This window comes from Hippocampus comes, unplaced genomic scaffold (genome assembly GCF_001891065.2).
Source record: "Hippocampus comes isolate QL1 unplaced genomic scaffold, H_comes_QL1_v1.1 scaffold154, whole genome shotgun sequence".
Taxonomy (NCBI): Eukaryota; Metazoa; Chordata; class Actinopteri; order Syngnathiformes; family Syngnathidae; genus Hippocampus; species Hippocampus comes.
The window spans coordinates 224,493-240,268 of record NW_017806278.1 but is presented as its reverse complement, the minus strand read 5'-3'; the positions used below and the strand labels follow the sequence as shown (position 1 = coordinate 240,268).

General features: G+C 40.2%; 1 protein-coding gene across 2 annotated transcripts in view; it reads right to left on the bottom strand.

The window, feature by feature from the left end:
• Positions 1 to 15,016, bottom strand: part of shcbp1 (SHC SH2-domain binding protein 1) — a 26,808-nt gene extending 11,792 nt beyond the window's left edge. The window contains exons 1-9 of one of the 2 annotated variants that reach the window (XM_019857852.1): positions 14,712 to 15,016; positions 14,335 to 14,565; positions 11,437 to 11,552; positions 7,001 to 7,209; positions 6,549 to 6,644; positions 6,238 to 6,468; positions 5,978 to 6,155; positions 4,241 to 4,361; positions 1,657 to 1,788 (exon numbers count right to left, since the gene is read on the bottom strand). In XM_019857852.1, the coding sequence (XP_019713411.1) occupies positions 1,657 to 1,788; positions 4,241 to 4,361; positions 5,978 to 6,155; positions 6,238 to 6,468; positions 6,549 to 6,644; positions 7,001 to 7,209; positions 11,437 to 11,552; positions 14,335 to 14,565; positions 14,712 to 14,871 (1,474 nt within the window). In that variant the 5' untranslated portion in view covers positions 14,872 to 15,016. The remainder of the gene's footprint in view (positions 1 to 1,656; positions 1,789 to 4,240; positions 4,362 to 5,977; positions 6,156 to 6,237; positions 6,469 to 6,548; positions 6,645 to 7,000; positions 7,210 to 11,436; positions 11,553 to 14,334; positions 14,566 to 14,711) is intronic. The other variant, XM_019857853.1, reaches the window with a different exon arrangement.
• Positions 15,017 to 15,776: the final 760 nt, after the last annotated feature.

The following is a 15,776-nucleotide window of genomic DNA, read 5'->3' as shown; positions in this document are numbered from 1 at the left end:
CCCGGCCCGCCCCGACCCGGCCCGCTGGTATTTAAATTCGCCCCGGCCCGAGCCCGACCAATTAACTTGATTTGCAGGCCCGAGCCCGAAGCAAACCCGACATTTCATTTTATTTGTGATGACTCGGGAGGAGGAAGGGTGATTTGTGATAACAAATTAAAGCCTGTCTTTTGTCACGAAATCTAAGTCTGTGTAAATATTTACATCTTTTCAACATTTATTTCTGTTTCTGCAGAGGGTACATTAACCGACAATTTTCCTTCATTGACGGATTTTTTTTTAAGAGTTGTAGGAAAAATTAAAGGCCGTCCGTCATTTTGACGGTTTGAAAATTGGGCCATTAACCACAGCAGCAGTACGTCCTTAAGAATCTAGCGCGACACTTTAAGAGAGAAGCAGAGAGACAAAGAAAAACAATGACGGCTGGATAATATACAGAGACAGGAAGGAGTTCTTTGAATTGTCATTGCAAGAGTTTCGTACAGTACGTGTTGTGATGAGGCGACTTGTGTTTTTTTGCGAACCACGGTCTCTCGTGGCCAAAAAACTATTACGGCCTCGAAACGAAAAAAAAAAAAAGTCAGCGAGAGAGAAGCCCGGCCCGACCCAACCCGAACCCTAAGCAATCATTGACATTTTAGGCCCAACCCGAGCCGAATGTCGGGTCGGGTCGGGTCGGGCTCGGGCCGGCCGATCTTACCTCTACTCCCCAGGCCAAAGTGAACCCCTGCCACGAAGAATAAAAATAAAAATAGCGGTAGCACAAAGAAGCAAAATAAAAAATAGCGGTAAAAAGGAAAAGAGAAGAAAATAATAGAAGAGATAACAGAAAATGGAGAGACGTAGTGGGTCAAAGATCGGTCAGGTTAACCGGCAGCTGAGAAGTTATGATGTAATTTACATTACATTTTAGATTTGAATGAGTCAAAATAACATGCCTTTTCTCTCGAATATACTGTTATAATCATTTGTTTCAGATGTACTGTAATTATTTTCTGTATAAAAATTAATTTGGTGTTTATATTCGGGCCAATACGGTGATATGAGAGCCATTTGATAAATAAGGTGAATTTTTCGGTATAAGGAATTCTAATATAGATAAGAGGCTTACTTAAAAAAAATAAAATAAACAGTCTCCCAGCACTGTCACACACTTTTTCCATCTGTGCACAAGCTTCCATATTCCCTCAGTGTAAAAATCTTTGGACTGATGTCTCAGCCAGTCGCTCGCAACACTTTCGACTTCGTCGCTTTCAAACTTTGTGCCGCTTGTGAATGCTTTTAAGGGACCAAACAGGTGAAAGTGTGAAGGGGTAAGGTCTGGAGCCTGAAGGGGGATGAGGGAGCAGTTCCCAGCCCTGCTCGTTGACGGTTTGCACCATTTGGGCTGCTGTGTGAGGCCTGGCGTTGTCATGATGCAAGATTACTCCTCCTGACTGATGACCCCTGCGTTTGTCCTTGATGTCTTTCTTGACCTGCCTCAGCAGGTCACACTAGTTGGCACCAAGTTTGAAAATAAGCTTCTGTTTTACAAGTCCTTACACCGAAAAATTCACCTTACTTATTGAATGACCCTTGAACTCCTTGGTTATCACATTTAATTGAATTGTGGGAGGCTTGGGTATTCTAAGGCTTTTTTTTAAACTTGATACTCACCTAAAATACCCTCAATTGCATCAAACTGAATCAACTTAATGTTGGACATTCTAACATCAGCTCCTGTCGACACAATAAATGAGTCTCCAGTATACTTCTTCTCGATCACCACCTCATCAGGGAGTCCAAATCCTGGGAGACATAAGAATTAGATTAAAGCAACATTGTAAGTATACGCCCATTGTAAGACTAACCCATGTATATACCGGTACAGTGCATCTGGAAAGGAGTAAACAGCACTTCACTTTTTTTCACATTTTGTTATGTTATAGTGTTAATGGAATAAATCTAGTGTTTTCCTCAAGGTGCAAAGCCCCACCCAACCTTGACAAAACATTTTTGAAATGTTTGCAAATTTCTTCTCGAAAACAATAAAAAGGTTGTTCTGTTGACCTCATCAAACAGTGACATTAATGTCTTGCTGGAGCAGTTCGCAACACCTTGATGTCGGAAGACCGTGGTCCTCAGGTGGAAAAGCAAAGCCCTCCATTTCCAGGTCAATCTAGGTTCTGCTGATTAGGAGCTTTGGATAATAGTGACTAAAAAAACAAGATCATGGAGAGGAGTGGCCAAAACGGTTTTACCCCGCTTAGTGTTATAGCTGTCACATAAGAGATAGGTGCGAGAAGCTCGGTCATCCATAAAGGCCTGAGAGCGGAGCCTCTGCTCCTCCTCACTGAGAGGAGCCAGATGAGTGAATTCTGGCATCTGGTTGAGTTACTTGTTTTTATTTTGCTGTTTTCCACAACTTCATCAACCCCAGTCTGCGTTCAAGAGCACTCTGCAGATGATATTCATCCATGTCTGTAAACATGGCGGAAATCATCTCTCACCATCCTGACTAGTCTCTCAAGTCCTGCTGAAAACCATCCCCCGGGGCCTGATATTGCCGCCATGCTTCACTCTAAAGATGGTATTGACCAAGTGATCAGTGGTTCCTGTCTTTCTCCACAGATGACATCTGGCCTTCACCGCAAACGGGAGTCAAATCATTGTCTCCTCAGACCATCGCCCCCACACCCCATCCAAAGGAGTGGCTTCCCTCTGGCCCCTGTACCATACAGGCCTATTCGCTGCAGAGATGATTGTCCTCCTGGAAAGGGTTCTCCTCTTTCCACAGAGGAACATTGGAGTGACTGGAGTGCAGTGGAACAATGAGTGACCATCGGCCTCACGGTCACCTCACTGCCCAAGTGATCCGTCCTGCCAATTGCTCAATTCGGATGGCTCGCGGTGATTATGAACGTCTTCCGTTAACGGTTGATCGATGCCACTGTGCTCATTGTGATCCTCACGAAAACAGAAACGATTCTGTACTCTTCCCCAGATCTGTGCCTCGAGACTATCCTGTCTGGTCCGTCTACAAATGAATCCTTTGTACATTATGCCTGATGTGTGCTGTTCCAAATCATGTCCAATTACCTGAATTTACCAGAGGTGGACTCCAGTTAAGATGGAGAAACATGTCAACGATGACCAGCTGAAACAGCATGCGCCTGAAGGATTTCCGCGGATCCGCGGAAAATTGCCATGTATGACAGAGGAACATTGGAGTGACTGGAGTGCAGTGGAACAATGAGTGACCATCGGCCTCACGGTCACCTCACTGCCCAAGTGATCCGTCCTGCCAATTGCTCAATTCGGATGGCTCGCGGTGATTATGAACGTCTTCCGTTAACGGTTGATCGATGCCACTGTGCTCATTGTGATCCTCACGAAAACAGAAACGATTCTGTACTCTTCCCCAGATCTGTGCCTCGAGACTATCCTGTCTGGTCCGTCTACAAATGAATCCTTTGTACATTATGCCTGATGTGTGCTGTTCCAAATCATGTCCAATTACCTGAATTTACCAGAGGTGGACTCCAGTTAAGATGGAGAAACATGTCAACGATGACCAGCTGAAACAGCATGCGCCTGAGCTCAACTTTGAGCTTCATAGCAATGGCTGTACTGTACAAAGCTCAAAATAACTTGTTTTCTTTGCGGACCAAAATTTGCTTATCAGTGACTTCATTTGAAGAGCAATTTTGGAACTTGGAGGATACATTTTGGACAAGTTGATCACAGGGAAAACCTTTGGGTTTTACTAAACAAAAAAATCCCACAATGTAACGCGGAGGTTGAATGTCGGGCTGCAGCTGTCAAATATTTCAGTATCCTGTCGGCAGTGTTTGTGTTTACAGTTACTTTGGGGGCCCCAAGTAACTAACCACAGCTCTGCACTGAGCCTGTGACATAATATCCACAGAGTGAAGTGAGCTTTAAAGTAAAGTATTTCAGAACATGAGGTAGCTTCTGCGTTATCCCACATAAAAGCCGAATCACTTTTGTCTGACTGAGATGCAAAATGTGAATTTTGACTCACAAATTGCAATGCGAATTCATTTATTTTGAGCCTTGTCTGATATGTGATTTGATCGCCCTAATACATTTGCAAAAATATTTTTTTCAAGCTATGGTGTTGCGTGAAGAATTTTGATATGTATGAGACTCTAACTAAATGTGAGAAAAAAAAGATCTGACAAGATGCACTGTACATGTATCACCCTTATCCTAACATTGCATAATGTATAGTGTATACCCTCAATAGTGATGGAGTCTGGAAGTAGGATGGAGCTGGCAACACTGTACACCCCCGGGAGAACGAAGACCATGTCACCCTCGTGGCACGAATCTACTGCAGACACTGGGTCTCTATGGAACTGTACACACACACACAAACACACGCATGATGACCAAGGCACTCAGCAACAGCAAACTTCTGCCTTGGTGTGGGTTATGTATGTAGTAGAAGTAGCAATCACATAATCACATGATATGTGTGTGATTTGTTTCGTGCAGTTGCCACTGATGGGACCTCTTACAAAGACAAAGAACTGCTTCATATTGCTTCAAAATACTTTGTATTGATTTACCGTATTTTTCGGACTATAAATTGCAGTTTTTTCATAGTTTGTCCAGGGTTGTGACTTATACTCTGGAGTGACTAATGTGTGAATTATGTGTTGTGTTTATTATTTTACTTGAGGTTAACTGTTTTGTAAAGAGCTTTGTTACAGCTGCAGCTGTGTGAAAACACTATGTAAACCAGGATGTATTGTATTGTAAATTATTAACACATGATTAAATCATTTCACAAGTGATTTTCACATTAAACCGCAAGAGGGCGCTCCAGGTCTGTGTTGATAAATCGACGATTGAGTCTGACGTAAGCGACGTAGAAGAGCAAGCGCAGCATCTTTTACCTCCAGAGTTGGCGGAGCTGTTTAAAAGTGACACCGAGGATGAATATTCCATTGGATTTAGTGACTTGGAGTGACAATGATGGCTTGGTAAACTTGTTAGCATGTTCTTTATGCTATAGTTACCTGAATAAATCTTAATATGTTATGTGAACATACCAGGCACGTTCTCATTTCTTTGTTTATGCGTCATGTAACATTAGCATGTCATACACTCATTCAGCCTGTTTTCTATGTTATTTTTATTTTAAATTGCCTTTAAAGATGACATGTCTGTTCTTGGTGTTGGGATTTTATCATATGAATTTCCCCCAAAAATGCGACCGATCCTCCAGTGCGACTTACCAGAAGATGTTTTTTTTTTGTTTATTATGCATTTTATGGCTAGTGCTACATATACTCCAGAGCGAGTATATGTAGAGTTGTGCCTTAGAATACAACTTCAATTTGTTCCGTGACCACGCTCGTAACTCAAATCATTGTTATCGCAAATACTCTTTCCTTATTGAAATGAATGAAAATGCCATTATTGTTTGACAGCCTCTCCACTGCCCAAATAAAGAAAAACAAGATCAATTTGTGTAATGTCATTTTTTATGAAAAAAAAAGCACCCTGTACAGTCATGCCTTGGTTTTCGACCATAATCCGTTCCAGAAGGCTGTTTGAAAAGCGATATGTTCGAAATCCGAAACTATTTTGTTACCCATGATTAGGGGTTAATACACTATGGAGAAATAACAAAAAAAAAAAAAAAAGTCTGATTTGCGTAAATCACAACAAACACGTCTGCTCACAATGAATGGTACACGAGGAAGCGTCACTTCCTTGTGTAAGGAAGCCGAGAGGATTCGAGTGGCGTATTCCGGTTTGCTCAGTTTGGTCGAAAACCGGTTTTCAGTCGTAATCCGAAGCGTAAAAATCTAGAATTTTTTTGGCCAAAATCCGATTTGGTCGATAACAGACGTTTGAAAATCGAAGTTTGACTGTATTATTGCATCGGCATAATCTAGCGAGGTGTCGTCAACGTGCGCAACAAACATTAAAATACTACTGTGCGGCAGTGCGAAGTGGGTACCTGGACTTCACTGTCCTCTGAAGAAAACTGATGTAGAAGCTTGTCGCTGAGGAGGGAATGGAGCTGATTTGTGGTGCAAGAGGACGTGACCACATGTGCAACCTTGGTGCCGGACTCTCTCAGCCCACGACTTTGGATGGACTGATGTCGGGGATTATCTTTGTAGCCCAGCACATACCTGGAGTTTAAAAAGAGGTTGTGGATTCAAAGATGAGATAGAGGCTAACTGGGAAACCTTTCAAGTGAAACATTTCTCTTGCCGTAACAATGGGTTCTCAATGAAGTACAACTTCCGTTTGAATTCTTCCAGCTGTTCACAGAGCTTCAGGCCCTCCACCATGGATATATTATCCAGCTCTGAGTCAGAGTCACTACTGAGGCTGCTGCGTAGCAGTGAAAACTGCTGAAAGCACCGTGTACATTTTTCTAACACGAGCTTGTATTCTGCCACCAGACCTGCTGGGACTCTCTCCTCCAAGATGTCATAGTGTCTGAAGTAAGAAACACATTTAAATCAGGTTCATAAATAGTACAACATTTTGTTATCATTGACATGACAGGCTGCCCTTACAATCTAAGGCGAGGCTCGACACAACGGACAAAGTAGTCAAAGTCATCATCTTCATCTTCTTCATCCCACAGTCTCCAGACATGCTTGTAGAAAAATCTGAAAACACAGTGGCAAGCGTGTACATGCAAATACAACACAACATACCATAAACAACACAGATGATGAAACCCCTAAATTCCTTGTAGATTTAGAAAGCGTTCCTCCCAAGCTGTTGGGCTATTTGCTCACGCATTTAAAAGTACCTCACAAATCAAAGAGGGCATGCTAGCAGACCGATTTTTCCCAAAATACTTTATTGCTTTTGCACCAGTGCTTCAATTATTTTTGTTATTACACCCCCCTCTGCCTCGAAAGAAGAACACTGTAGTGAATGTACAATTCAACACTGTTCCCCACTCCCCAGCATTGTTTTAAACACATGGTTCAACACAATAAATTGGGTAAAGCCATACCTGAGATGTTCAATGCCCAAGGCGGTCTGGTCGTAGTCTCCTGACTCTTCATAGACAACCTTAAGTTCCATTAGGGGGACGTTGTGCTGGGTTGCCTCCAACAGCTCTGCCACGCCTTGCTCATTAATTTCACATCCTCTGACCTCACACTGCAGAGGAAGCACAGGCTTCACGCAAGCCTTCAGATCGCTGAAGTCCACATCACACACCTGAAATAATGTACATCTACTGGTTAGTTTGAATATACCTGTAATTAAGCACACATTTTGAATCAATGTGGGGTTGTCGTATTGCCAAGGTGCAAGTGAAGCAATGGGGTGTTTATGTAATGCAATGCAGAGTTGTTTCGGTTTGTTCATCTCATACAGTACGTTGTCATCTTTGGTGAAAAAGGGAGACAAATGGCTAGTAATGTAACATCATTGTTAAATCAGAATCATAATCATCTTTATTGGCCAAGTATGTAGAACACACAAGGAATTTGTCTCCGGTAGTACAGGCTACAACTGCGAAACATTTTCTACTGCACAAAACACAGTGGCGTTCCATTAGGGCCTTCAAGGCCTTCTCTGCAGGCGCAAAGCCTTTCAGTAACACAGACCTACATTTACAACTTAAAGTAGAAATAATGTATTTCCAACAGTCTTTTGTCTTCATTTCATTGTGTAAGTCCTTTGTCACAGAGCTTCCAGTCCTTTGTGTGTGTGTGTGTGTGTGTGTGTGTGTGTGTGTGTGTGTGCGCGCGCGTGTGCGGTGGGGGGTCCCCAATCAGATTTGCTTTGATGTGTTGCCACCATGCACATATTTCGTCCAACACCTCGAGTGCAGACGTGGCACGCACGCACGCGCGTGCACGCGCACACACTACCGAAATCACCGTTTCTTCTTTTAGCCAATCAGATTGTAGATTCTCCCCCGGAAAGCCATCCGACAGGCCCCGTGAGGAGTGAGTTCATCTGTCCTCTCTTTGGTTCAACTACTATCGCTTTTGATTGGTTCAGCTCTATGAGCGGCCCAAGCATGTTTTTGGATAGAGGACGATATCGGACTATGATTAAAAATTCACTTTGGGTGAGAGTGCTATATAAAAAAAACACGATTTGCAAATCATTGCACCGTATTTTCCGCATTATAGGTTGCACCAAAAAGTCTTCAATTTTCTTAAAAGCTCACCGAGCGCCTTAAAATCCGGTGCGTCTTTTGTATGGTCATTACGGTAATACGTCGACTCCAAGATGGCTCCTTCTTGGAGAATTTGCTTCCAATGTTATAACTTGCTTTTGGTTCAGTGAACTGTGTCGCTGCTTTATTAAATAAGTTTTTGTTGCAGCTCCGAAAAAAGGAGTTAAAACAGTCTCAACAAATACAGGCACGTCTCTGCCTGTCTCCGTGCCTTCTTCCGTTCGACCCGAGAGGCGTTTAAGACCGCTAATGATTACTTCAATGAAACTACGAAAATTGAAAATAATACATCAAAATTGAAAAGCAAGCGAGGACATCACAAAATAAATTCTATAGCCCCCCTACAGAATTTATATTGTGATTTCATCATTTGTGAATACACAACAAAGGAATAAATAACTAAGACTGACATCTGATCGTAGTAGTCGTGGCGCTATGATCAAGGTGGTCATGAACGCCTCGAGTTGAACGGAATAAGAGAAGGCACGGAGACGGACAAAGACTCACCGGTATTTGTTGAAAAAAAGAGAGCTGTGTTTTTTTTTTTGTTTTTTTTTAACGCAGACTATATTAATGGTTTTCACAGTCTCAACAAATACAGGTACTGTACGTCTTTGTCCGTCTCCGCGCCTTCTTCCGTTCCACTCGAGAGGAGTTCATGACCGCCTCCGAAAAACGTAAATTAATTATTACTTCAATGAAACCACGAAGAAAATCAAGCGAGGAAATCACAAAATAAATTCTGTAGGGGGGATATAGAATTTATTTTGTGATTTCCTCACTTGATTTTCTGTTTTCGTAGTTTCTTTTAAGTACAGTAATAGTTAATTTACGTTTTTCAGAGGCAGTCATGAAAACCACTCAAGTTGAACGGACGCCTCTCGAGTTGAATGGATGGAGCATAGTACCATCTAGTGGAGGCATTGTAGATTGTGCCTTATAATGTGAAGCGTCCAATGTATGAAAAAAATTTACAAAATAGCCATTCATTGAAGGCGCGCCTCATAATCCAGTGCATCTTTTAGTTCGGAAAATACGGTACTTGTTTTGGGCGGCCGAGTGGTCGACTGGTTAGCGCACCAATCTTACAGTGCAGAGGTCGTTGGTTCGATTGACAGCGTTCCTGTGTGGAGTTTGCATGTTCTCCCCATGCCTGCGTGGGTTTTCTCCGGGTACTCTGGTTTCCTCTCACATTCCAAAAACATGCATGGCAGGCTGATTGAACACTAATTTGTCCCTAGGTGTGAGTGTGCGCGCATGTTGTTTGTCTCCGTGTGCCCTGCGATTGGCTGGCAACCGGTTCAGGGTGTCCCACGCCTACTGCCCGAAGACAGCTGGGATAGGCTCCAGCATGCCTCGCAACCCTTCTGAGGATAAAGCGGTTCAGAAAATGGATGGATGGATGTATTCTGTTTCATTGAACACAACGCCCCAACGTGATTGGAATTGGGTTTGTAATATGTCCTTCCAAAACCCTCCTTAAAAAGCAGTTTTTTTGTCTCTATTTGTGCATAATAAATTTGATGCTGACAAACCTATGCTCCACATTTTAGCCCATTTATTAGTAACATAAATGAGTGGGATGAATGTTGACTTTACAATTCAATTTACAGACCGTGTCACTAAATCTACGTGCACCCATAAAATTACAGATTAGAGGCCATTCAGCACTACTGGCATTTACTGAACACGGCAGAATTTCAAAAAAGACAGTATAATGACCCCATCTAGTGGCCGTAATATTATTACACTAACAGACATTTATTTTAACATGAATTCCACACACTCTCATAGTATCTTTGCAAGGAGCAACAATCATAACAACTTTAGGTGACTTTGCAGTATGCAAATGAAAAAAACATGCCCTTTTATGATCATAAATGCCACAAACAGCTCGTGGCCAATGCTAGCGGGTTAATGTGGTGAACTGACGCACAACAATATGGATTAACTGCCGGATAAGAGTACAGAACATGTACTTGCTTTTTGTCATGAAACCAGTGCTGAGATGAACTAAGTAATAAAGAATGAAGGCAATTCAGCTCTTATTTAGCTCAACTGCTGTGACCGCACTCGAAACTGGAAATGAAATGTCTGCAATAACACCAGACAATTTATTATATACATTTTATATTACATAAATTTGTATTGTGAGTCATTAAATATGTTGGAATGCAAGTATGCCGTTTGAAAATAATCTCTACATACTGGTAAACAGCTATTAAATGTGAAAAATTTTCTTTGTTAATACAATAACAGGGGACAAATTAGGATTGCCCTGTTCCCAAAAATTGGGTACAAATGTCGAGAAATTACGGAAACAAATGATTACTATCATAAACTAATACTGGTAACACAGTTAGTGTATCTGTCATAGGTGTTAATCAGTGGAATAATTTCGAAACTGACCTGAAAATGAGTAAATCGCTTGCTGAGTTCAAAAACAAATTCAAGAAAATAGTACAAACAACCTACATCAATCAGAGTTAAGATGAATTCTAAACATTAATTAAATATAATAATAAATTAGAATTAAGTTGATAAATAGAGAAAGGTACTGCAATATCCATTATGAATACAAGAGAAGATTTACATAAGAGTGCCAGGGTGTGTATGTATAAAATCCCGATACAAACCAAAAGTTGTAAAAATATCACGGTTAAGGGTAAAAGCATGAGGCTTTATGGACACTTCTTCTTTCTTTCTTTTCTGATTAATATAAAAATGATCTATTTATATATAAATACATAACTTGGGGTAGGACTAGATAAGTTTTTTACTTCTTCCTACTCCTTTGAACATAATAATTGTGTTGTATGATGACTGATTTCTCTTTCCTTTTTACTATTTTACTTACCTTACTTTCTGTCAATTTATTCCTGTATGTTTTTATGTTCAATACACAATAAACAAACAAACAAAGTTAGTGCTAAACTGTGTCAATGCTCTATTTACTTTATGACATTGTCATGATCGCGATAGGCAGTCACATCAAATTGTTTATTTCATTCTGGAACTTTGACCAGTAAGTCATTGGCTGAGAAACCCAGTGTTAATTACGGGTAGCCCCACTGTTTCAGAACAGTGAGGCAGAAATGCAGAAAGGATTTCTCACAAATATATTTACTAAAAAAGCCCAAACCTACATACAGTATAATGCTATGTGTCCTGGTTTCTATTAATATTCAAATATTGCTCAAATGAAACAATCACTTTCACTTGAAAATAACAGAAAACTACAGGGAATGTCTCACCTCGACCAGAACATCAAACAACTCCGCGGACCACAGAGCTTGCCAACCGAAGGACTGTACCACTTTTTGCAAGTAGTCAGCAGTAAAGGACTTGACCTCTGAAGGCTTGCAGTCACCTAACCATGAACAAGAAAAGAGAAAGAAGGCAGAATAAATATGCACAGAAAAGCAAAAACGTGTGAAATTGTTACTGTATGCCAGAATATTCAAAATAGAAATTGTTGCCTAGGAACAATATGCCACAGTAAAACCCAACACGACAAACCAATGTTCAAATTCAAGAGACTTAAAAACACCACTTACATAAGAGCGAAATCTGGTCAGAATGTGCATGTCCCTTTTCTCAACAGTATAGTTAGAAACTGAGAGTGAGGTTAAACTTTTGTTAGTTGTGCTGAATAGATTGAATTATTATTTGATGACGTCACTTTCTTGCATTTTTTTTCTTTTAACGGAGCCACTAAGATGGACCAAAAATACATAAAATATCTTGCATTAAATCAGAAGAACTGAATAACTAAACACAGGAGATAACTTCAAAATTAAATGCGCCTCCTCAAGAATTGAAGCCAAAAATCAGCAAACCACACTTTTTACATAATGGAAAAACAAATCAAATCACATATTTTCAAATACTGGAATGAATTAACTGTAAATTTTAAAACACCTTTCAAAAATAGATAATTCCGTCCTGAATTTTATTGAACCTTTATTTATCTATTAAGTAAGGCAATTGACAACAGATTCTTAATTGCAATGTCAACACTGCAGAAGACAAATGATGATTCATTGGCTACATTTTGTGTGTGTGTGTTGCTCACAGCAAAGTTAAGTCACATTCTTCTTCTGAAATGTTGTTTGTTTGGTCTTTCGGGTTAGAGATATGTCGCAGTTTTTCCCTAACCTTCCTCTGGGTCTACAGTGAGCTCCTCACCGATGACCAAGCTTCTCACCCTATCTCTGAAAGTGCAAGACACCCTGCAGAAGAAACTAATTTTAGACAGAATCCACCCTTTGAGGTCTCCCATTGCTCACTTTTCTTCTGCTCGTTCACTTCCAAGTTTTCGAAATCTACTTTCGTCGTCTTTTAGGACATGTAGGAATAGAGTAAAAATGCTCACCCCTTCCCATCTCCTTGTTTGTTCTGACACTCTGAACCACAACAACAACTGTTACATAGAAAGGCTGTTCTTCGAATAGCGTATTCCTGCCAAGATGGCGGTGCTTTGATTTTGCATGCTGAATGCTGGAATGCGTGACATAATCTCATTGACTTTCTCATGCATATGAAAAGCATGTTTCATTTATCTTTGCCCATGTCCCTTAATGGGTTCCCATGTGTACGTACAACTATAAAAACATACACAAAGTGTCTATGTATAAAAAACTAAACAAAAATACGAACAACACTTTGCTGCCATTTTCATGCGTTGAACTCACAAGATACATAACATTTTCTATGTACACAGAGGCCTTTTTTTCTCTAATACTATTCACAAATCTACCTGTGATACTGAGCATATTTATTGCAGAGTTGTGCCTGAGGCTGCCAAAACAAAATAGACCACTACAACATGGGGTTTTGCTCTATTTTGGATTATGTGTGCAAGGGGTGAGAAGAGCATTCTGTATCTGGTGTGACCGACACTGACCTTAAGTAGTGCAACGCATCTGTGATACCATTCATCACACAGTTACAGTATAAAAACGCATAGCCCATGTTGTAAAGATCTGTAAAAATTAAACAAAATTGTAGAAGTTGAAAAATACCCCAGTTCTTACACAGCCAGCATACTCAAGACTCATTCTGAGTACTCGATCCATGCACCGCACCACACTGCCCCTGCCCCTATGAGGCCAATATGCATAGGAACAGCAGTTATTTGCTTTTGTTTTTTTTCCACTTATTATTGTACTGTATTATACTTTTATTTACCTTCTTCCTCATTTATTTTCTTATTGTTCTTTTAAGTTATATTTAAACTTGAGTTTTCAAATATTTTTTCTTTCCTCGAAATTCAAGAATACAAAGTTCCAAGGACTTTTTTGTGTCATACCAACACACATTTCCACATGACACGTCACAAAATACAATTCTCGAAATCCCAGGCAAGCGCATTAAGTCACAAGACTTGTGAAATTCTCGAAATCCCAGGCAAGCGCATTAAGTCACAAGACTTGTGAAATTAACACATATTGTAATGTATAAGATATGATAACATGATATGAGTAATGCTTCAATGTGTGCAAAGATCCAAAGCATCAAAGGTGTGACGTTGATGTCGGAGAACCAAAATGCATGAAGCCTGAATTTCACAAGATATTTACAAGGTAATTTTGTACTTCACAAACAACAGTGTTCAACATGCAAGGATGAATGGGCATGAAATCACGAAGTAAGTGCATTGCATTGGTTACACCTGCTGTGTCATGATACTGATGAGCTACGTTTGCCAAGTTTGTTTCCTTCGGGTATCCATAGCAGGAAGATGGCGGCGAAACATGGCGGCTTCCTGCAGGTGAGGCACACCTTACGTAATTAGCAATTACGTCACCTATGACCGTATTAAAAAATGTTAATGATCTGATAGGGGATATTTTGTATATATTATTTAAAGTAATTGTGGGTTTTTGAAATAATGAACGTTGAAAATCCAAAAATTTTTACACAGTCCTTTTGATGTTAACATATACTATTCATGCTTCACATTAAATTTACATTTGACATTTGTGACCAACCAAAACATTCAAATATAGAATATAAGTATATGATTTTAATTTAAACAGACTTTGTCGATTGTTTTGATGTGGAGTTTTGAGACATTTTATGACCAATTTATTAAAAAAAGGGGCACACAATTCACACCGAGCCATTCATTGAGCTGTTCTTATTCTTACCTAGAATGTAGTCCTGGTAGGCTTTGAATCTTTCATAAAACAGGAGATGGTTTGTTTGGAATGTGTCTGGTAAACTTGAATTGATTCCTCCACTGTGCTCAGATCTCTGAAGCTGGGTTCCTGCCTTATCAGCCTTTAAGTTGTCTGTGCCACTGTCCTCGTCGTCGTAGTCACTTTCATCTTCATCATCATCACTTGCATCATTTGCTTTATCTTCATTTTGGAAGAGAGCTGCGGCATTGAAAAATATCATGGAATAGCCGATGAAAGACAATAAAACAGCGTGGGTATCTGTATGTGTGCGTCTATAGATCACTCCAAAAATATTAAAGACTGTCATATTACCAATGAAAACGAAGTCAAGACGGAGCACATACCTTGAGTTACATGATGCGTACTGTGTTCCGCAATGCTGTGACTTTCATCACCGATTTCACCTTTGAGGGGCGATTCCAAGTCTAAAACGATGACGTTTTTCTTCTTGCTTCTATCCAACATTCTTCCACCAGATTGGTAATCATTTATTTCTTGCGCCATTGAGATTTTCCACGACACGAAACAAGGCACTTCGGTTGAGATTGTTTAGCTAGTGAAAGGGACCAACGCCCACACAGACCAACTTTCAAAATTTTCCCGGTTTGCAGTCAACGAGACATTTGCATTTCAACAGCGACTCTTCTATTATTACATTACTGCCACCTTCTGAACTGGAATGCGAACGACGAGACGACTCTCTCTTCCTCTTTTGAGCTTGTGCGTCATAGATATCAAAACTAGTCGAACAAGCTTTACTGTGAAAAGGTACATAAACATCACCGCCATATTGAATGTGGAAAGTGACGCGATCGGTATGGAAGTAGCAGCAGCTTTCCTCTCAAAACTCGATCTCATTGGAAAAAGACTGAACAATGACTTTTGAACGTTTTTCCTCAAATATAGCACCATTTTGCCAATTCAAATGAATGTCTTTGAGCTACTGCTAATCCTATGAAGTCACCCCCTGGTCCTCTGTGGTGATTTGGAGTGGTTTAACCTGTTTGACCTCAAAAGTGTAATGTTCACCAATTGACATGTACCTGAATGTGGTTATTCCGTATGTGGTAATTTCTGTGTTTCAATTGTCTCTCAAGTGGGACTTTTATTTTAATGAACCATTTTTTTCCCCCCAAATAAGCTTGCATTTTTTGTAACTCTAGGCCCATTTGTTTGTGAATTTCTCTGGCCTTTATAGGTCACATTAATGATGTCAAATGTTTCATAATGTGTAATCTGGATCTAAATAAAAGTTGGCATTTGAACAGGAGTGTGTTGACGTTGTGTGTGTCTATATATATATATATATATATATATATATATATTGGCTGGTATATGTACACACACACACACACACACACACACACACACACACACACACACACACACACACACACACACACACACAG